General features: G+C 41.9%; 10 protein-coding genes across 10 annotated transcripts; 6 read left to right on the top strand and 4 right to left on the bottom strand.

The window, feature by feature from the left end:
* Nucleotides 1-537: 537 nt before the first annotated feature.
* On the top strand, nucleotides 538-1,185 carry tam14 (uncharacterized protein; the record flags this gene model as incomplete). The annotated part of the gene is made up of 1 exon (XM_018878768.1): nucleotides 538-1,185. The coding sequence occupies one exon, from the start codon at nucleotides 538-540 to the stop codon at nucleotides 1,183-1,185; it is 648 nt and encodes a 215-aa protein (XP_018736038.1).
* Nucleotides 1,186-2,140: 955 nt separating this feature from the next.
* AWJ20_1856 (uncharacterized protein) lies at nucleotides 2,141-2,938 on the bottom strand (the record flags this gene model as incomplete). Its single annotated transcript, XM_018878767.1, has 1 exon — nucleotides 2,141-2,938. The coding sequence occupies one exon, from the start codon at nucleotides 2,936-2,938 to the stop codon at nucleotides 2,141-2,143; it is 798 nt and encodes a 265-aa protein (XP_018736037.1).
* A 719-nt stretch (nucleotides 2,939-3,657) lies between these two features.
* Nucleotides 3,658-5,172, top strand: AWJ20_1855 (uncharacterized protein; the record flags this gene model as incomplete). The annotated part of the gene is made up of 1 exon (XM_018878766.1): nucleotides 3,658-5,172. One exon carries the CDS (start codon nucleotides 3,658-3,660, stop codon nucleotides 5,170-5,172), a length of 1,515 nt encoding a protein of 504 aa, XP_018736036.1.
* A 197-nt stretch (nucleotides 5,173-5,369) lies between these two features.
* Nucleotides 5,370-5,639, bottom strand: NTF2 (Ntf2p; the record flags this gene model as incomplete). Its single annotated transcript, XM_018878765.1, has 1 exon — nucleotides 5,370-5,639. One exon carries the CDS (start codon nucleotides 5,637-5,639, stop codon nucleotides 5,370-5,372), a length of 270 nt encoding a protein of 89 aa, XP_018736035.1.
* Nucleotides 5,640-6,692: 1,053 nt separating this feature from the next.
* On the top strand, nucleotides 6,693-8,633 carry BZZ1 (Bzz1p; the record flags this gene model as incomplete). Its single annotated transcript, XM_018878764.1, has 1 exon — nucleotides 6,693-8,633. One exon carries the CDS (start codon nucleotides 6,693-6,695, stop codon nucleotides 8,631-8,633), a length of 1,941 nt encoding a protein of 646 aa, XP_018736034.1.
* Nucleotides 8,634-10,919: 2,286 nt separating this feature from the next.
* Nucleotides 10,920-11,627, bottom strand: AWJ20_1852 (dynactin subunit 5; the record flags this gene model as incomplete). Its single annotated transcript, XM_018878763.1, has 1 exon — nucleotides 10,920-11,627. One exon carries the CDS (start codon nucleotides 11,625-11,627, stop codon nucleotides 10,920-10,922), a length of 708 nt encoding a protein of 235 aa, XP_018736033.1.
* An 844-nt stretch (nucleotides 11,628-12,471) lies between these two features.
* PMI40 (mannose-6-phosphate isomerase PMI40) lies at nucleotides 12,472-13,737 on the top strand (the record flags this gene model as incomplete). Its single annotated transcript, XM_018878762.1, has 1 exon — nucleotides 12,472-13,737. The coding sequence occupies one exon, from the start codon at nucleotides 12,472-12,474 to the stop codon at nucleotides 13,735-13,737; it is 1,266 nt and encodes a 421-aa protein (XP_018736032.1).
* A 220-nt stretch (nucleotides 13,738-13,957) lies between these two features.
* NOP16 (Nop16p) lies at nucleotides 13,958-14,554 on the top strand (the record flags this gene model as incomplete). The annotated part of the gene is made up of 1 exon (XM_018878761.1): nucleotides 13,958-14,554. The coding sequence occupies one exon, from the start codon at nucleotides 13,958-13,960 to the stop codon at nucleotides 14,552-14,554; it is 597 nt and encodes a 198-aa protein (XP_018736031.1).
* Nucleotides 14,555-14,714: 160 nt separating this feature from the next.
* On the bottom strand, nucleotides 14,715-16,187 carry PPT1 (Ppt1p; the record flags this gene model as incomplete). Its single annotated transcript, XM_018878759.1, has 1 exon — nucleotides 14,715-16,187. The coding sequence occupies one exon, from the start codon at nucleotides 16,185-16,187 to the stop codon at nucleotides 14,715-14,717; it is 1,473 nt and encodes a 490-aa protein (XP_018736030.1).
* A 3,326-nt stretch (nucleotides 16,188-19,513) lies between these two features.
* Nucleotides 19,514-20,476, top strand: FRE3 (Fre3p; the record flags this gene model as incomplete). Its single annotated transcript, XM_018878758.1, has 1 exon — nucleotides 19,514-20,476. One exon carries the CDS (start codon nucleotides 19,514-19,516, stop codon nucleotides 20,474-20,476), a length of 963 nt encoding a protein of 320 aa, XP_018736029.1.
* Nucleotides 20,477-20,809: the final 333 nt, after the last annotated feature.

Raw genomic sequence — 20,809 nt, 5'->3', positions numbered from 1 at the left:
AAAGTGGACGATTTATACACAAATGGTTAGAATTGTAATAACGATACTGGGTAGTCTAGAATATTAGTTATTCTAAATATAGTCGCGGTGGATAGACCATGATGGTTGCTTATTCAAGGATATCGATCGGCAAGTTCATTTGGCTGTTACCTAAGGAGATTAGATACAGGAGAAGCTTGCCTCCATAACAACGGTTATGCACACTTTAGTGGTGCTCCTGCAAAGTCCCCACCAGCAGTGGTCTGTCATATATAAAAAAAGGTGCCGCAGAATATGTAAATTAACTTGACTTGATTTCTTCTTTACCCTACTACGTATTTTTTTTGCAAACACAATTACTGCCGATACAGCCGAGTGGATGAGCTCTGAAGGATTATAACAAACCAGATAGCATCACATCTCATATATTCTGAGCAAAATTCTAGAAAAGTAGGAACTAAAGCTCTATAGAGAGCAGTGCACGGAGCTCAGCACAGCAGTTGAATTTTTTAGTTGGGTCCCCTAGAAGAAGCTTTGATTTTAAGACAGACCAGTGCAATGATTTATTCAAACCAACCACTTAGCCAGGTTGGTGCAAGATTCAATGCTGGTAGAGCATTTGATGTAGAAGACGACGTTGAATTCTGCCCTGCTTTGTCAGAAGAAGAGGTCAACCTCTATCGATATGGTATGCTGGACAGCCATGGATCACCCAACCACAACTTAAATAGCTTGAGTACATCAGCTCAAACGACTCCTCCTCATAGTACAGCGGCCCCTGACTATTACTACAGTAGTGGTTCAAGCGGAGGATCACCAATTTCAAGAGCTGGTGGAGCGGTTTTGGCCAGTGGAGGTACCTATTATTATAATACGGGAAACAACGGTATGAGCGGTCCTTCTTCTGCCGGCGGTGTTCTTATGATGGGAGGACCAGCTGTAGCTAGCACTCCAGTACGTCGGAGACCTGTTGATATTATTGACCCGATGACTGGAAGTAATGTATCTTCCCCAATTGCCGGAGGAGGATATTACTCGACACCCCATAATTCAAGTAGTGCTTCGGGAAGCACTGTATACTATACTGCTAATAATTCGACCGTCAGCAATGGATCTCCAATGAGAGGTAACTTTTCTGGTACGCAATATCCGGTTAGTGCCGGTGTAGATACCTATGGGACATCGGTCAGAGGACGGGCTTGGTAGAGAAATGGTGAATAATGTGGAAAACAACAAAAAAGACAAAACGTTAACATGAGCAATGTAAGAGGATATCTGACTTCAAAACAAATCTCCTTTACTCTCATCATTGTTCACGACATTATCAGCATCAACTAATCATATTGAAACTTTTACTGCAACCGCCAATACCATGATTCCAGCCTCTATCCTGTCTTCTCCAATGGTCTTTTAAAAATTTCCAGACCTGTTTCTTTATTCTCAATCGGAGGTACCATATGATATGCATTTATTCTTATTATTTTGTTGTTGTTATCATTTCATGTTTCATATTGTTCTTGTTTCCTGTGGAAGCAGACTGTTAAGATATATTTCATTGGTTGTTTCTTTTTTATTATTATTTTATTTCTTTATTCAGGTGCTGGTTTATCTTTCTTACAATTCATCTGCGTTCGATATGTTTTGACCTGATTTTTTATGTTGTTTCACGTTTCTCGTTGTTTTCTTTATTTCCACGATTACCAATCTCTAATATTCCACATGCATGTTTCCATACGTTAATGACTTTCACGGAGTATCCAGTTGCATTTAGTCAACTGTATTTTTTATTTATGTGCAGAACATTTATCTTTCTGTATGTTATTAGTATCACGTTGTTTATATTATATCGTTATTATTATTATCATTCTTCTTATTATTATTATTAAGTCTCAATAATCATTATTTGTATTTTATCATTATCAAGTTTAGTTATCCTATCGTATTATCGTTAAATCACCTATACTATTACTATGTCATTATCATTATCATAACTTACAAGCTGTGTCCCGGCAAGGAGGTGGAGCCAACTGCTGCATACAGGCTCACTTGCTAAAATCTAGTTTTGTTTTGAATACCAGCATACTAGATATGAGGTGACATGTACAGATGAAACCATGGACGAAATCCCAATTACAAGGGACAGTATCCACTAAATGCAAGATCAACTCAGCACAACCAAGAGAATCACAAGAATCAGCGCCAGAATAGCGATGGTGATGGAGGACCCATGCTGACGTGCCTTATGAGAGAAAATGTCTAGTCGCTTACGGGCGAGGGCCAGCCTATCCTGGCTACGATCAGCTAGATTATCGACATCGTCGAGCAGCTCTAGATGCGAGTCGAGCTCAGAATCGATCTGAATACTAAGTTCATGTTGGCGGGAAACGCTCTGAGATAAGCTGTCGAGATGAGCATCTTGATCTCGTATTAACTGCTGCTGATTCTCGTAAAGATCACTAGATGACAATGGTGGAACTGATGCACGGGATTCTTCGTCTTCTTCATCCGGGAAGTCTCTGTAAGGCTGGATGAATCTCTCAGTGTCTACAACTTTGTCTTTAAACCGGACTGATTTGCTCTGTGACGGCGCAGATGACGGCGACGATGACGCAAGAGAAGATTGCCGGGGAACGCTAGCTGGTGCTTGCCTACTAGGAATAAACTTGAGACTTTCATAATCAATATCTTTGGAAGCATCTGGGTCATTCTTATACAAGTCCAATATCGAACTGCAGCTGGCACATAGTTTCTTGAACTGGTTCTGGTCATATGTACTTTCTCCTAGATCATTTTCGATCTCTAACAAGCCATCATGGATAGTATGTAAAGATTTCACAATCTCCCTATCGTCATGTGCTGAAATTGGCACCTTCAGCAACCGCAGCCTGTCTCGTTCTTCAATAGAGGTCTTCGTCTGCTCCGACAACAATCTAAGTTTTGCCAATAGCGATGGCGCCATACTGTCTCTTATATTATGCAAAGTGAGTTCTAATTTGGCTGTTTTTGAATTTAGTCTGCTTCGCAGAACTGTTTGTATAATACCCTAGTTTGTAGTGATAAGTGATGTTACTATGAGCTGTGGAAGGCAAATATCTGGACGCTGTCTGCTGCAATTAATAGTACATCATGCAGTCATGTCATATTGCTGTACGGAGATTCGTTTTAATCCTTTGATGAATTTGAAATAAATTCCCCTTCCGACTTATCAGTGTGAGAAAGCTCATATGATACGAGCATCCGATTACAAATGATATATGAAAAGACCAATTTAAATGGTTTAATTCAACTCCTCCTCTAACAATACAAAAGGCAATGACTAAACACCAAGATTTGAAAGTATTCTTCAAAAGAGGTTGCTACAGTTTTCCGCGTCTACCCGTCTACCGTAGGAACTGGGGTAAATGCACGGCAAAACGGTGATCAGATAGCAGCTGAGTTCCAGACTTAAACCTCACATGATACTAGTAGACAATATTCAGCTTGAATTTACCTGGTGAGAGGAATAGACTCGGAATGTCAAATTATTCAAATTATCTGGATAATCTGAAGCAACTCATGTTCACAGAAGATGATCTGCTAGATAAAATGCTGCTAACAGCGAAAGAAGAAGTTGACTACTGGAGTTTGGAATACAGGAATAAGATAGGTCTAGAACAATTCATATGTCCCATTTGTCAGATGGTGCTTGTAGAGCCATATTCTACAAAATGTGGTCATACATTTTGCAGAAAATGTATTTTGGAAGCATATAGTGCTGTGATGGATAATAGCAATGAGAGCACAAGTGTCAGAGAGAACAGCAGCAACGAAACTAGGCTGCCCCTCTTTAGATGTCCAGTAGACAGACACCCGCTGCCGAACCCGAAAGATCTTCAGCCGGCCCCTTTCTTAATTTCAAGTTTGGTAAACGACTTGGTAGTGGCATGTCCTTTTGCCAATAGAGGATGTAACTGGGAAGATAAGCGATGGCTAGTATCGAAACATGTGAGTCAGGACTGTCCTTTTGTCAATGTTAAGTGCTCGGGCCTTCGAAGCGATGGCAAGACTTGCGAAGACATAGCACTAAGAGGAGAAGTCTTGGATGAAATCAAAAAGGCTCGCCTGGCTGCGGTTACCGCAAAGACCACGAGATCAAATTCGTTATTGAATAACACACTTGCTGACGCACGTAGTATCTCGCGATCCGCAAGTGGAGTAGGAGGACAGAGTACGCTTGCAGAGAGCAGTGCTTTAGAATACCCAGTACCAAGTGATGATACAAGCTCGGTAGAACTGAAAGACTATACGAAACTTCATGATAGTGAGAGTGCTGAAGCGACATTAAATGGACTGGTTTGTCAGACTCCCCCGAGTCCACGACAAAGAGGGAGCTCCATCACGAGAGTGCTGTACAAATGTGTTCATGAGCAAAAGGAACTACAAAAGAATACAACGTCTGTACAATGTGAATGTGGGGAATCTGTCGACACGGATGATGTGGAACGACATATTTCCGAAGAATGTATGGCGGTTAGCGTAATCTGTCAAGACTGTCAGCAAACAATGGCACGACCACTTTTAACACATCATAGTCGAGAAGAGTGTACAGCGGGTATTGTATTTTGTCCAGCACAGGAATATGGTTGTGATTGGTCAGGAAAGCGGTCCGACCAGCAACTGATAGCTGATCACCAAGCAGCATGTATACTTATCAAGCTGATTCCAGTTTTGAGCAAACAAACTAAACGAATAGAATCGTTGGAACATGACAATCAGGCTCTGCGACTATGTGTTGAGCGACTTACCTCAATAACAAATGATGAAACTTCGACCATTACAGATTCTACAGCAGCCTCTCGGACAAACTCATCAACAACATCTTTCACAGACTCAGACTTACTCCATATGTTTATGGAATGCGAAAGACTACGGAGAGATGTTGACCATCTCAACTCTACTTCTAGCGACATGTATTTGAAACAGGGCATGCTAATGATGCGTGAAAATATCCGACTAAGTGAAGAGATCAATGTTTTAAGATCGGGGTTCACCAGCTTAAGACACCAGCTGCACTTCCTTCTAACAGAACGACGGTCGTGGGCTTCACATTATTATCACGGGTCCTCGGATAGTCATATTCCACCTCAACCTGCTCCACCCGAGAGGCCTAGTCAACGTAGCTTAGGAGATCTCCTGCGTGATGTAAAATTATAATTTATCTCTTTGACAGAATTCGCTGTCATGAGAGTGGAGAGTAGCGACTCTGCTCATTGTTTATCAGTCCTTTTTAATTAACCCTTGTAAACGCGGTGTCCCTGTCGGGGTCTGGAGCATGGCCCCAGCCATCGGGAACTCTCAATGGTTAGTAAACACCTGGTATAGACATGAAGAAAAGCAAACTTTATTAGTATTTAACCATAGTTAAGACGGAAAATGTCATTGAAAACAAAGTACGAGCCACCCTCAGGGATTAAATGGAAGACTTGGGAGTATCTTTGGGTAGTGGACTCGTCATCAACAATCAACGCACCAGTGACCATAACAATGACATCTCCATTAGGAGAGGCAGGTTGAGCATCAAGAGAGGAGATGTTGTGAAGAACCTTTTGAAAAGGCAAAGAGGTCAACTTCTCGATGATAGCTTTGACACCTTGGACTTGGGTGGTCTCGAAAGTCAACATAGAGGACTCTCTGTAGAGATTGCCCAATTGACTTCTGTCCGAGTCAAAAGTTTGGTAATAGAAGGTGGTGAACTCGCCTACAAATGTTAGTATTGAACTGACCATTTAATACACATCTGGCAATATCATAGCATCATGCTCTTTTACCATTACGAGGTCATGGTCACTTACGAGCAAGGGCGTTGTAATCAACTAGAATTCACTTGTTAGTACTAATTCAATCTTTAATTGTCTCATTACCAGTTACTTACCAGACATAGTGAAATGAAAGGCGACTTCAATTAACTGCTTAGGAACAGGAAGAAGCTAATGTCCACAAACAAAAACTTGTGTTGTTTTTATGTAAATAATGCGCTGCAAGGTAGATATTTTAAGTGGATAAATGCTATTATCCAGTATACGTTTTATTGAGTGGGGGTTTATCCGGAGCCCGGCTACAATACAAGCACAATCTTGCGACGGCAATTCGATCTAAGATCTCAAATTTATACATAAATCAAGCAAAAAGAGTTTAGAATAGAGATTTGGGGAGCAAGTCCTTCTGCTAGAACTGTTAGTACCGTCCGTCGTGACAGAGTCATGGTTACAACTAGGGTTAGGGTTATTTGATAGTGCCGGGGACGATAGGCCATGCTGCTGCGGCAGGTCAATCATTTATTTAACGTGGAGAAGCGACCCTGGCCGGCTATTAGCTTTAATACGAACCCACATATTCATAGACTTTGAGAAACAACTTCATAAACACACCAGAATATTTATAGAACTGAATTGGGGTGATATTGTCAAATATGACTGAAGCGGCAGGCGTGAGCTTTGGCGACGAACTTAAGGTAATGAACTTGGGTTGGTTGACGGTTGGTGAAGCTAGTTGGAGCGGTCAACGAGCGGAGAATGGGACTCTAGTTTAATAAGATTTCCCATAGCTCAATCATTGAGCGAAGAACCTGCGGTTTGGGGGGGGGGGATTTATGAATTTTTTGTAATAATGAATACTAACAATAGCAGGATTCGTTCAAAGAGGTTGATGCTTGGATTGGCAACGGCATCAAGTGGATGGATGACATCCAGTCGTTTTATCGTGAACGGGCTGCAATTGAGAAAGAGTATGCGACTAAACTGGTTGCACTGAGTTCAAAGTATTTTGAGAAGAAAGCCAAATTAAGTACAAGTCTCAGTGTAGGAGACACTCCTCAGGTGACTCCAGGGAGTTTGGAGAACGCTAGTTTGGTCACATGGACAGAAATTCTGACCGAAACGGAACAAATTGGCAAAGAGAAACAGCGGCTAGCTCAGGAATTCACAATTTCTATTGCAGATCAAATTCATGGTCTGGAGTTGAGATTTGATGAGGTCAAGAAGAAGTATGTGAACTGCCACGAGGACGTGGTGAAGCGGAGAGAAGACATATATAGCTCGCACAAGAAAGCCAAAGTGGACTACGATGCGAGCTGTCAAAAAATGGAAGACACAAGAATGAAAGCATCTAAATCATACGATAAAAGCAAGGAAAAGGCGAATAAGAAAATGGAGGGCAAGGAGCATGACATGAACAAAGCCAAGAACCATTATCTTATTAAGATCAATGTCGCCAACCGTGTGAAGGATAAATACTATCGCGAAGATTTGCCTGAGATTTTAGACGGTCTTCAAGGAGTCAATGAGGCTAGAGTCTCACTACTGAATAGTTTTTGGAAACAGGCTATTTCTTTAGAAAAAGCCAATAACCAACGATGCATCACCAATTTAGACAAAATGACCGAAGTTGTGGAGCAGAATATACAGACGCTAGATTCAGCAATGTTTGTCAAGCATAATCTCAAGCAGTGGAAAGAACCCACAGATTTTGTATTTGTTCCCAGTCCAATTTGGGGAGATGATGAAACCATGGCCACCGGAGATGATGAGGAGCTCCGATATCTTAGAAAACGTTTGGCAGATTCGAGGACTAAACTCAGTAACGAAACGAAGAACGTAGAATCAAAGCTGGAAACTTACAAGCAGCTTGTAGATGCCAAGAAAAATATGAGTTCCATATCAGCATCCAACCAAACAGCTCTATTAAGCAAGCATCTTATGGCACTACAATCAGTAATGGCTGCTGATACCATGAGATTAGTGGAGAACGTTGAAGTAGAAACAATTGAGCTGGCAACTAGTGACAAGGATCTTTCGTCGGTTCCAGTAGAGCAGACGGTCACCAAACGTGGACTTTTTGGTAGAAAAAAGACCGTCAGGACTGCCACGGGCACAAGTAATGGATCAGGAGACGCAGATTCAGCATTGGCCCGCACTTCAACTTCTTCATCGCTTGGTAGAACAGTTTCAAGGCGGTCAACCACTAGCTCCACCACAGCGAATTCAACAGACAAGCATAAGCATTCATTCATGTCAGGTATACTAGGTCGCAGGGGAACACACAAACCAGGATCCAAGTCCAATGCCAGCAATGAAGTAGCTGCTGCGGCACATACCGATCCCTTTGGAGCTGGTGGAGACCAAACTAGCAGCCATAGCCAAGGCACGCAATACGCTACTGCCCTGTATGCATACTCTGCAGATGGAGAAGACGAGATTTCCATTTCTGAAGGACAGCGATTGGAAGTCATTGAAGAGGATGATGGTAGTGGCTGGATCAATGTTCGCCACGGATCTGAGGAGGGCCTGGTACCTGCCTCTTATGTACAATTACTACCCATGACAGCCACAATTCCGAAATCAGTGAGCAATGACTCGCTTGTTTCTGGAGGTGTTGCTGGTGGAGCACCAGGATCGGCCAAGAAAAAGGGTCCTACTGTTGCTCCTAAACGCGGAGGCAAAAAAGTCCAGTATATGATTGCACTATACGATTATGATGCCACAGCACCCGATGAACTGACCATCCGAGCTGGCGATAAGATCCTTGTTGTTGGCGAAGATGTCGGAGACGGGTGGACTCAAGGTGAACTGAACGCCATGTCGGGAACATTCCCTACCGCATACGCCAAATTAGCATAAATTTTTGATACAGGTCAACACAAATGTTTATTCTGTTCCACTGACTCTGGAAGACTGAAGTTTACGACTATGTAAGAGCTGCCTCCGGCGGCTGGGGCTCCGCCCCAGACCCCGCTACTCCTCTCGCTTCGCTCGAGTAGGGTTTGAGAGCTGTTTCAAACCCCTGCAAAGTAGGGACCACCGGTGTAGTGCTCCGGTTCTCGAGGAAAGACCCCAATTCCCCGTATTCGAAACCAGGGGTATCAAACCCCACCCGAAACACCCCCATTCACTCACAGCAATAATATACGCGAAAGCGGCTACCGAGACAGATGGTTCCCCTGAAACGGCTTCCGCTCGACGCGACTAAACGCGCGACATGAAACTTGGGACTTTATTTGCTTCCTGTTTGGGCCTGATCCTGCTGTATGGTTTGTCGATAGTTTCCTAATTAGTCCCAACAAATTTAACTTTTTAGGTGTAACCCCCTAAATTGAGTGTATGTGTCCCTATTACCTGCTGTTGGCTGCCTATGATACCCCTTAACCATCGGGCTCGATCCCTCTGTCATCAACTACCACCACCCGAGTTGTCGGAAATCAGACGCCTGCCCCTGATAACTTTAAACGCAAACCGGCTTGAAATTGTCGCTCTCCAAATACAGAGTGACTCTCGACTTTGTTTACACTCTCAAAAATAAATACCCAACTACTGAATAGTCTGATTCTCGACACACAATGGGGTTGTCTATGTCCAAAATCTTTGTAAGTTTGTTCTGAAGCTGTGTTGACAACGTCTGTTCGATCCATTGCTCCTTTTGCGTCAGCATATTGGTTTCACAATACTAACTATGGTTCTAGGCCAAGCTATTCGGCAACAGAGAGATAAGGTAAGTCATTACTCTTTGACTATTACTTAAATATAATAAATCTTCCAGACATGAGCTGTACTTCTGGTCGAACTTGTTTTATTCTGGGGATGCAGCTCGTTAAAATTGCATCCAGGCACTTATGACTTTTATCATTGACTTCTTCTAACATATGGTTTATAGGATTCTCATGCTTGGTCTCGATGCTGCTGGTAAAACAAGTAAGTTCTGTCTTTACTGTTCTTTTTCTGTTAAAATAGTACTAACCAAAATCAGCCATTCTATACAAACTCAAATTAAATCAGGGGTAAGATACAGAAACACCGTTTTGATCCGATTTATCTTCTACTATTGGGTCCAGTCCTAATGGCATCTGCTATAAGGAGTACCCTAGATAGAGCGAGCAAGCACAAACTGGAAACCCAGGCCTGGCTGGCATATATCAAATCGAATCGTTTCTAACAGAGCCTAGCATCTCGACTGTTCCAACTGTAGGATTCAACGTTGAGACCCTCACCTACAAGAATATCAAGTTTAACGTATGGGATGTAGGTGGACAAGAAAAGATCCGTCCTCTTTGGAGACACTATTTCACAGGTACCCAGGGTCTCATTTTCGTTGTCGACAGTGCCGACAAGGCTCGTATTGATGAAGCCAGACAAGAGTTACACAGAATTATAAACGATCGTGAGATGAAAGATGCCCTTTTGCTTGTATTTGCCAACAAACAAGATCTTCCAGATGCTATGCATCCAAAGGAAGTCACTGAAAAGCTACAGCTCGATACCCTCAAAGGACGAACCTGGTGTGTAGTGGCATCGACTGCCAAGACTGGAGAGGGTCTTGTCGAGGGTCTGTCATGGCTGTCAACGAACATTCCTGAAGAGACAAAATAGACACAGGAAGACACAAAAAAAAATTAAACATGAATTATTCCCCAGTGAGCCTGATCTTTGGTGAACTGGGTCCGTCTTTCCTCGTTGTTGTTTGTCGTTTTCTGTCCGTGGTTGGCTTGTTCTTTTGTTGAGTCGAATCGTCATGTTTTGCTTTTTTGTTTTGATTTTAACTCCTGTTTTTTTTAATTTTTACCTCCATTTCCCATTTAATATATTTATGCTATCTAATAGGTCACCAATTTTACCTCTGGGAGACTGGGATACTAGTTCTCAATGTTCCTACTAATCAAGACTATTTTAAGAAACTTTAGTAGCTTCTGCTACCCATTATCGGGCCCAACGGCCTGTTGAGTCAAGGCATTTAGCAAATTGACTAAGAGCTTGGTGTACATCTGAAAAGAGTCTTAAAGAACCCCTTCTGGGAACTCATGAAGCTGTTTAGTACATCATCGATATCCGAGTGGTGATAATCAATCGATATCAAGCGATAGAACGACCAGTGATATCAAGTGACATGGGCTTTCGACTTTTTAACGAACAAACTCAATCAGCTTCAAGAAATGGAAGAATACCAACATCGATCCCAGCGTAAAGTCTGCGTGTATATAACTCAATAACATCATCTGCAGACTCTGGGAGTTCCTCTACTAGTTTAGCTGGGCTTCCAGATACTTTAGAAAAAGAAGAAATGACTGTGAAGGGGGGGATGACAGTGTTGTCTTCTATGACAACTGCTTCTTTAATGATTGCGAACTTGCCAATATCACAGTTATTACCAATGTAGACATGCGAACCAATCGAAGCCGCCTGAATTGAGGTATTCTCGCCTATATGGACATATGATCCAATTTTGACTGGATACCTTGTCTCTGATTTTAAAGGCGGCGTGATTGAGCATTTGGCACCCAGAATCGTATATCTGCCAATTGCAATTACTGGGCCATTTGAGTCTGGTCGATGAAGGTCACCGCGAAGAACCGCATTATGTTCTATTAATGACTTGCCACCTAGAACAATATATCGCGATCCTTGAATTGCACTCTTACGCGATATTCTGTTCCCGCTTTCTGTTTCTATATACTCTGAGTTCTGTTTTTGCTGTTGACTACCTCTTGCTCTTTTTGCTGCCAATTGGGCTGCCGACTGAGTTTTCTTGGAATTGACAGTGTTGTTGCGAATCGCGCTATTACCTGCTGCTTCCTGTTTCTGACTTGGACCAGAGCCATGTTCGTCTTCATCAGGCTTCACCATTATATTTGTATTAAATTTAAATCTTGAAGCTGAAAGTTTTAATCTGTTTTTACAGGCAAATCATTCTCGTCTCCCCTCTGGTTTAGTTAAAAGTTAACAACATCGACCTGTGCTGTACATGCAAATTGAATTTAGGCCAATATACATATATGGTGAGACAAGCACAGTTACCAATTACATGAGTTAATCCTCGTGATCTCTATAAAATGTGTCGCGTGAAGCTGGTCTGAGTAAGTTTTAATGCTTGAGAGGTATTTCAAAATCTCATTAAATAGAACCACCTTTAGAACTATCCATACATCTTCGTTGTATTTGCACACTTCAGCCCTCATCGCGCCCTACATGCATCATGCAAATATAATTATAGATGCAACCCTAATATCACTCGATCTCACTACCACACTACGTCACGCCTGTTCATAACCCTCGAGCGTGTTTCCTGTTGGCTTTAACTACTAAATATTTTTGAGAACACAGAGTACTCTTTGCTAAAGGTAAGCTAGACACGCATCTGTTTCGAGGGTATAGTCTGGGGATACCTAGTTGTAGTGTATATCTGTGATTTGATTATTCGCTAACACTTTTAAGATCATTAGATATATAGAATTCGCGACAAGATGGGTCAGAAACTATTTCAATTGAACTGTGGTAAGTACGGAAGTGCAATTATATCGAGTTTCCCATATGTCCATCGTGTCCAGGCAACTATGGGTCCTTGCTTGTAACTCGTAACTAACAACTCATAAAGGTGTTCAATCCTACGACTGGGGTACGTATTATATTCATTACCTTTCGGCGTACATATCGAATTTTAATGGTGATGGAATGAAGCAAAAGGAGTGGAATGGCTAACGTTTCAGGTAAAATTGGTAACTCTAGTGCTGCTGCGCAATTTGCTGCTAGTTCTGACAAAGATTTTGTCATTGATCCCAGCAAGCCCTATGCTGAACTTTGGATGGGAACTCATCCGAGTGTCCCCAGCAAGAACGTCAACACAGGAGAAACTTTGCGTGAAATTGTTACCAAAGATGAGTCTTTGCTCCACGACGAAGTCGTTGGTAAGTTTGGCAAGGGAGAGTTACCTTTCCTTTTCAAGGTCCTTTCTATCAACAAGGCACTCAGTATCCAGGCCCATCCTGATAAAGAGTTGGGTGCCATTCTACACAAGAAGGACCCAAAGAATTACCCAGACCCCAACCACAAACCTGAAATGGCAATCGCTGTTACTGAGTTCGAAGGATTCTGTGGATTTAAGCCTCTGGAGCAAATCGTGGCTGTACTGGACACCGTCCCCGAGTTTGTTGAATTGATAGGTGCCGATACAGCTGAACAATTCAAGAAGACCGTTACAGGCAATGAACACGCTGCTGCGGATTCTGCACAAGATAAGAAAAACAAGGAGGCTCTCCAACAATTGTTTGGTCGCTTGATGAGATCTAGTGACGATAAAGTTACTGATGTTGCTAAAAGACTTATCGAGAGAGCTCAAAGAGAACCTCTTGGGTTTGGCGGTTCTTCTAGTGACTCTGAACTGGCAAATTTGCTTATTCGTCTTAATGGACAGTTTCCTAACGATATTGGCTTGTTTTGCGGTGGTCTTCTACTCAACTACGTCAAGCTTAGCCCTGGCGAGGCCATGTTTTTGAGAGCTAAGGATCCTCATGCCTATATCTCAGGAGATATTATTGAGTGTATGGCTGCCAGTGATAATGTTGTACGTGCCGGGTTCACTCCTAAGTTCAAGGATGTGGAGACCTTAGTATCTATGTTAACTTATTCCTATGCTCCTGTTATTGAACAGAAGATGGAACCTTTGCCCTTCCCTCGCGCATCAGGTGACAATACTGAATTCACTCTGTACAACCCCCCTATTGATGAGTTTGCTGTTTTACAGGCCAAGATTCAACCCGGTGCTACTGGAAAAATAAGTGCTATTGATGGCCCTAGTATTATTGTCTCTACCAGCGGCAAGGGAACCATTTCGGGCGACAATGTTTCGCTTGACTTCAACACCGGTAACGTGTTCTTTATTGGAGCTGGAGTCGACGTAGAACTCAAAGCTACTGACGGGGAGTTTACTTCCTATCGTGCCTTTGCCGAAGTTGAGTAGGGTATTTCTACTTCTGCATTTAATTTTGTATAATTCAATAATCCCAATTTGTCTCGAAGCAGCGTCAATTGATCTACAAACCCCTGCCCTTATCTATATATCATCTATCATGCATATTGGGCATGGGTACCAAAAAATTTCAGAATTTGATGCATACTGAATTGAAAGAGACAGATCCATTGACAGGTTCACGATTTTTTGTTAATTTTAAACTATCAAAATGCCTAGTGGAGTTCGTAGAAAAAAGCATGCGAGATCAAAGTTGAATAAGAACACTCGGAGGGTAAAAGATAAGCACGCTAAGATTAATATCCAGTCGAATGCCATTATTGCCGAACACTGGGATTCCAAACTCACATTGGCCCAGAACTATAAGAAGCTTGGTCTGACAGCAAGGTTAGGACGTAGAGCTGGCGGTGAAGAGAAGGAAATCAGAAATACAGATAGTCTAAATGCGAATGAAAGTGACGATGAAAGCGAACACGAACTAGAGGAGGGTGAAGGTCGTATTGTACGACATGAAGATGGCAGTGTCACCGTTGAGTACGGCAAGCCTAAAGACGATGAGGAAGAAGCTGAGCATGAAGAAACTACTACAGAAGTTGTCCAGAAGCTTGAAGCATTAGCAGCTAGTGGTATCACAAAGCCAAGAGTACAAAGTGAACGTGAACAAGACTGGATCTCTCGGCTTGTTGAGAAACATGGCGATAATTATGAAGCCATGTTTTGGGATAAAAAACTCAACATCTATCAGCAGTCGATTGGTGACCTGAAGCGTAGAATTTTCAAATGGAAAAAGTCTCAAAAACTGGCATAAATATTAGGACTTTTAGGACTTGATTCTTGAATGTATCCTTATATATTATTTAATTATTTTTATTAGAATTTCACCTGAAAACCAAGAACTATTCATTTTGTTATGATTACAACAGTACACTAATAACATCTATGCATGCATTCACAGTTCATTAAAATAATTACATACCCATGAGTTGAGATGCATATCTCATGGGTTTAATATCTGGATGAGGAACGGCATCGAAAGTGACGAAGTTGAGTTCACCGTCTTCTCTGACATTGATATATGCACCCTTATTTCCTTGAGAATCACAATAATTAGGGGCAGAGAAGACTGTGATTAACTTTCCATCATGTTCCTCAGAGTAACCGCCCATGCGAACTTCGTGTGATCTAATCACCGCTTTGAGGCCATTTGCTTTGCAGAATCGGTCCGTTACGTCTGGACCAAACTGAATACCAATACCTCGCTTGCTTGGACCCCTACCTGGCTCAGGTTGGGGATCAGTCCAAAGCATCTCCATCATTATACCATGCATACCAGGCTGCTTTTCACTAAACCTATTGAATTTACGAATATCATCCAAAGTCACATTATCGTCCGAGAACAAACCACCATGAACGACGAAGTATTGGTCCGAAACTAACGTAGCTAGAGGAAGCAATGAGAAGGATTCCGAAAAAAGCTTGAACACAGACTCTGAAACATACTTGTGCTTACATTCGCCCTCAAACCCATATACTTTATTCATGCTATCAGTCTCATGATTTCCTCTATTAATGAAAAAGCTTGATGGATATAGAATCTTGTAGGCATAAAGAGTAAGTGCAATTTCACACGACCATGATCCTCGGTCTACAAAATCTCCATTAAATAAGTACATGTGATTCTCAGAAGGCTCACCATTTTTGCGGAAAATCTCCAGCAGATCGAAAAATTGTCCATGGGTATCACCACATATGGTTATCAAGTGGTCGGGCATTTCCGCCTTAATTTCCACCATGGTTGGTTCCTGCTGGAACAATTTCATTGCCTGAAGTACAATGGCATAGAGGTACTTCCTCGGTAATAACTTGCCGACTTTAAATCTCTCTATGGTTTGGGTAATAAATTCTTTTGTCATGTTAACTTTTGGAAAGAATTTATCAGAGTCTGCCTCCTTCACGAATTCGATATCAAGCTCAGGGCCATCATAACTGTCTTCGACCTTGAGAGAGCGAATATCAAGGGTCTCTGCTACACTGGGTTCGTCTTCAACTTCGATAGCCTTCTCGAATGCCAGTCGACGAACTATCTTTTGACATTCCAAATATCTGGCCTTGGCATCTTTGTCGTTGGGTGCTCTGTCAACAGTCACCTTGAAGTCTGGTAGAGCATCCTTATAACGCACAATAGCGGTCTTGGCAACAGCTCTGCGATAATAAGCTTTAGTATACGATGGATCAAGTTTGATCGCCTCGGAAGCATCAGCTATAGCTGATCCGTATGCTTCACTCTTTATATGAGCTTGTGCCCTGTTGGCAAAAAAAACTGCATTCGTAGAGTCGAGATTTATCGCCTTCGTATAGAGCTCAATAGCTTCTTCGTACTTGCTCTCGAGAAGAGCTTTATTACCCTGGTTTTTGAAATCTACCGCAGTTGGTTGGGTCATTCCTGTTTTGTTGCAGTAATAATACTTTTACTTTAACTTGTTGGGGAATTCTAAGATACTTCGGCCCACTAGAATTAGATAGCGTTTTCTGGTTATGCAGATAAAAAATACGTTTTGGCAGAGGGGCACAGTTGAGGCCTATAGTCAAAAATATACAGTGTCCGTACTAAAAATGCTTACAGCGAAATTTATGGTGGAAGCGCACATTCCATTTATAGTGATAATATGCTATTAAAAGAAGTTCAACTAACCAGATACTCTCAAGTTCGGTTATTATTGTGAGCTGAAGGAATATGACAGTAACTAGATTCAAAATCCTTAATCTTGTAAAAAAGGGGGCTACGAATAGTTTACGCAGCGAGTATTACTAGACCGAGCTAGAGTATATTTTTGCCGGAATCATGCTATGTGTTCGCATGCTCGGTAGAGTCTGTTGCATACAAAACAAACACAGGGACCACCTAAGTACCAAAAGCAATGTCTAGAGCCCGATGCCGAGTTTCAGACTTGGATGTGGTGTCATACAAAATTATGCATCCTACCTAGCCAAAAAAACCCCGTAACCGCAAGTATGCCGTCTCAACCATGCCTGGCAAACTAGCAAATTTACCTTTTGTGCAGCTAAATGACAAAAGTAATACGCAAGGAATTGATACCAGGCTACGAACTATTGTAACAGAACCTGTTTGATGGAACTTGTTTCTCAACATTGATCTTTCCACAGGTGCAATTGAGTTTGGTCTTCATCAACTAGCAACTCAAAATATGCCGCCAATTAAGCTCTCTTCTTGCCGAAAGTCATCGTTTCCAAGGCCAGACTCTGGAAGATCTAATCTAATCTAATCAAATCTTCCATGGTGCCGTGTGCGAGTCATGTCAGTCTGAGACTTCCACCTGCAAATTTTATTTACACGGCCACAGCAGCTAGTTACCGTCCTGCAGGTTTCTTCACATGTGGTCAGTCATATATTGACTGCATTCATCCAACTGCGTCGTCCACAAGTTCTGGCTAGCAACCTGCCAATCAGCAGTCTAGTTTCCATCAGATAAAATTTTTATCAAAAAGATCAAATTCCCCAAAGTAGTAATATTTCGCAGACCATTGCCCATCTTTTACGCATGTGTAATAAAGATCGCCGAGGCAGGTCTGCAGGCGCACAGATATACGCTTAACCACAAATACTGCGTCTTTGTCTCATAAATATGGCAAAGAAACAGAAGGAAGAGAGTGTATCAAAATATTGTAGTTTGGATAACGGATAATTGTCGAACACAACTTCCGTTCCTTATTAATCTGAAACCTGGCAGAAACAGCACAGAAAAACGACCCTGTTAGATCCAGGTAGGCTAGTCAACTCTATTGAGTTCCCCGAGAAAAGAAATACGCTAGCTCTTGGTGGTGCCAAGGTTTATCAGATCCCCAAAATTTCCTATTTTGGTAAGATCTAGGTGTGACATCGTTCCCGCGTAAGATCAATCTTGGCAGCACCTTTCGGACCTGATCAGCATCGGCTACTTTGCCGTAAAGCATCATGTTGAGACGGCGAGAGTCTTGAAGTTACTTTTGTCATGAACTTAAATGATACGGCATAGTAAACATCCGTCCTTTATTGATGCAATCAATTTTATTTTAACATTGTTGTATGTTGTCTAAAAGAAAGATGAAATAACATCTTATGACTTCGTAAGACTCTTCATATATAGTGAGTGATGTTCCATTCATCGTTCCTTTAAATGATGATGCATACATATTACCTATAGATGCAATTGAGTGAATAACACTGCAATCTAGGCATAGTTCGTGAATATCTTTCACCGTCCAGTCTGTCGGATGTACAACGGTTAAGCAAAAGTGGGCAATTGCATCACGAAGTGTCCAGACAAAAAAAGAAAAGGGCCAGGAAAACATGAAGATCTCTAGTAAATAAAGTCACACAATGTTGTAACACAAGACGAAGAAAAATAAAATATCTGGAGCATTCAATTAGCTACTGGCGTTTCACGACTGCTATAAATTATGCGACCACCGCCATACAAGATACCAGAAGCGCTCACTAAATCAAGCGCTCACTAGACCAAGATGAGATTATTTCTGTTCTCAACTATAGCGACTTTGCTGAATTTGGCAACTTTCGCAGAAGCAGTAAACGATGTTTATGGGTATACTTGTATGATGGCAGCAGCCACCTATGATTTTGGATGCCCCACTGCTCCGAGCCCATATCTCTACAATAGTTGTACCTGCCGTAAACCAGCATTTATTGAAACTGCAGTCGGTTGTATGGTAACCTATGCTAGTACGCCTTCGCTTCTCAACGAAGCCTTCTGGTATGTCAACTATGCTTGCATGCCTGATGGATACAACTACGATAGACTTGAGCTTGTCGTCCAAACAGCGAATTACAGCTATAATATTCCTGAGATCGTTGCTAAGGTTCCTACATTTCAAACCAACCTGACGGCCGCCGAACTGAATTCAACTCATACAAAACCATTCATCATCCCCTACGCTGTCGTTGAACATGGATTTGCAGCAGAGGCAGTTAGTGCAAGAGAATCTGTTAAGCCTGACAAATATGCGTAAGTGTACCCATTGATGTATAAAAAAACGTATACTAACAAGCACATGTAGGGCCGCTATGATTGGATTTTGGGGAATAGTTATGCTCGTGAAATCTATCCACAACCTGTTCCTAAGGTTGGGTCCCTATATGTTCAAGTACTTGGATTTTCCATTATCTCGGCGCATTCGCGCAGAGTTCTTCTTGCCTGCCACAGGAAGATATCATCACTCAACTCCTAAGAGCATCTTTGGCTTCACATTGAGTATTCCTACTCGATTTGAATCCGTCGTCATCTTCGCTTTCTTCGTTATTAATATCTGTCTTGCCTTCGTAGGGATTGAGACAATAGAAAATAGTGTCTTCTACAATACAATATCAGATCAAGTTGCTGATTCAATTGCTTATAGATCTGGTGTAACCTGCATGGCCGAGCTTGTTTTACTGCTGGTCTTTGCTGGAAGAAATAATCTCCTTATCTATGTGACAGGTTGGGAGATGAATACTTTCAATGTATTCCACAAGTGGGTAGCACGAATGACTACAATGCACGCCGTTATTCACAGCATCGCCTATACTATTGAATACGTCCATGATTCTGAATACACAGAATACTTTTCGGGAGCTCCAGGAAGTGCCTGGTTCCTCTGGGGAGTGGCTGCGACTATTTTTATGTGTACCTTAATCACTCATTCGGTTCACTATTTCCGCTCTCTCAATTATGAATTCTTCCTGTATTTTCACATCATACTATCAGCTTTAACCATGGCTGGTGTCTGGTTTCATGTCAAAGGTAGAGACGGAATGCATTACACCTATGCTGCGATTGCTATTTGGGCATTCGACCACTTTGCAAGAATTGTCAGACTCTTTTGGTCTGGAGTCACCTCCAAGGCAGATATCAAACTTCATGGAGAGCATATTATGGAAATCAAAATTGACTACTCCCATAGATGGAATTATCGACCTGGCTGTTATGTCTATTTGCATATTCTGCGAAAATACGGATTCTGGCAATCACACCCTTTTACTGTAGTATGCTCACCTGTGCCTGACGACCAAGGTAAGCTGGTGATTTTCGCAAGAGTGAAGAAAGGTCTTACAAAACGCACTGCAAAATATATCAAGAGCCAACCAGACCAATGTGCTCGACTAGGTGTTTTAGTGGAGGGCCCATATGGAGGGACTCATCCACTTCACAATTATGAAACTGTGGTGCTAGTGGCAGGAGGAGTCGGTATTACATCAATATATCCTTATGCTGCTCAGTTGAGGGAAAACAGGGACAAAACTCAAAGAATGGTATTTATCTGGGTCATGAGAGATTATGAACCTTTGACTTGGTTTAAAGACCAATTGAAATACATTCAGGAGGATCCTCGAATCGAAGTACGTCTGTATGTTACAGGAACAAGTGTCTTGGTTAGCAATGAATCCTCTGCAGCATCTAGCACAACCAATCTAGAAAAGGTTCCAGAGGATACAGTATCATCTTTGGGAAGTGAGAGAAAAACATCGCTCACCTCGTCTGTTCAGTTCGAAACGAAACAAGGAGCTCCAGATTTGAGATCCAAAGTTGCACGAGATATTACCGAAGCAACAGGAACAGTTGCCTTCTTGGTCTGTGGCCCTGATAGAATGAATGATGACATCAGAAAAGGCATCTCCGAAAGCATCGTTAAATCCGAATACAGAGTAGATTACTTTGAAGACTCATTCTCCTGGTGAGAAATATTCGGATCAAACAGTAGATATATAGCAAAATAATTAACTGGAATGTCTGATATAGTTGTATATGAGGTCCTATCAGAGTCACATGATTCGGTCCAATAAATTAAGTTACCCTACTCCATGTCCAAATGATATAAATATATGAAAATTTCAGACGCTCTTAACTTCCTATACCATGCGGTTCATATGAACTGAGCTAATAACAGTATGATCTGTATAGCAGGCCTACTATTATTAGTCTCTTTTGATATGATCAGCAGAAACCGCACTTTGATGTGACCCTATAGAGCTCGCAATTGAGTATTCTCTTGTGTCACGTCCTGGTTCTTA

Source organism: Sugiyamaella lignohabitans, chromosome A (genome assembly GCF_001640025.1).
Source record: "Sugiyamaella lignohabitans strain CBS 10342 chromosome A, complete sequence".
Classification (NCBI taxonomy): Eukaryota; Fungi; Ascomycota; class Dipodascomycetes; order Dipodascales; family Trichomonascaceae; genus Sugiyamaella; species Sugiyamaella lignohabitans.
This window is presented reverse-complemented; position numbering and strand designations above follow the sequence as displayed.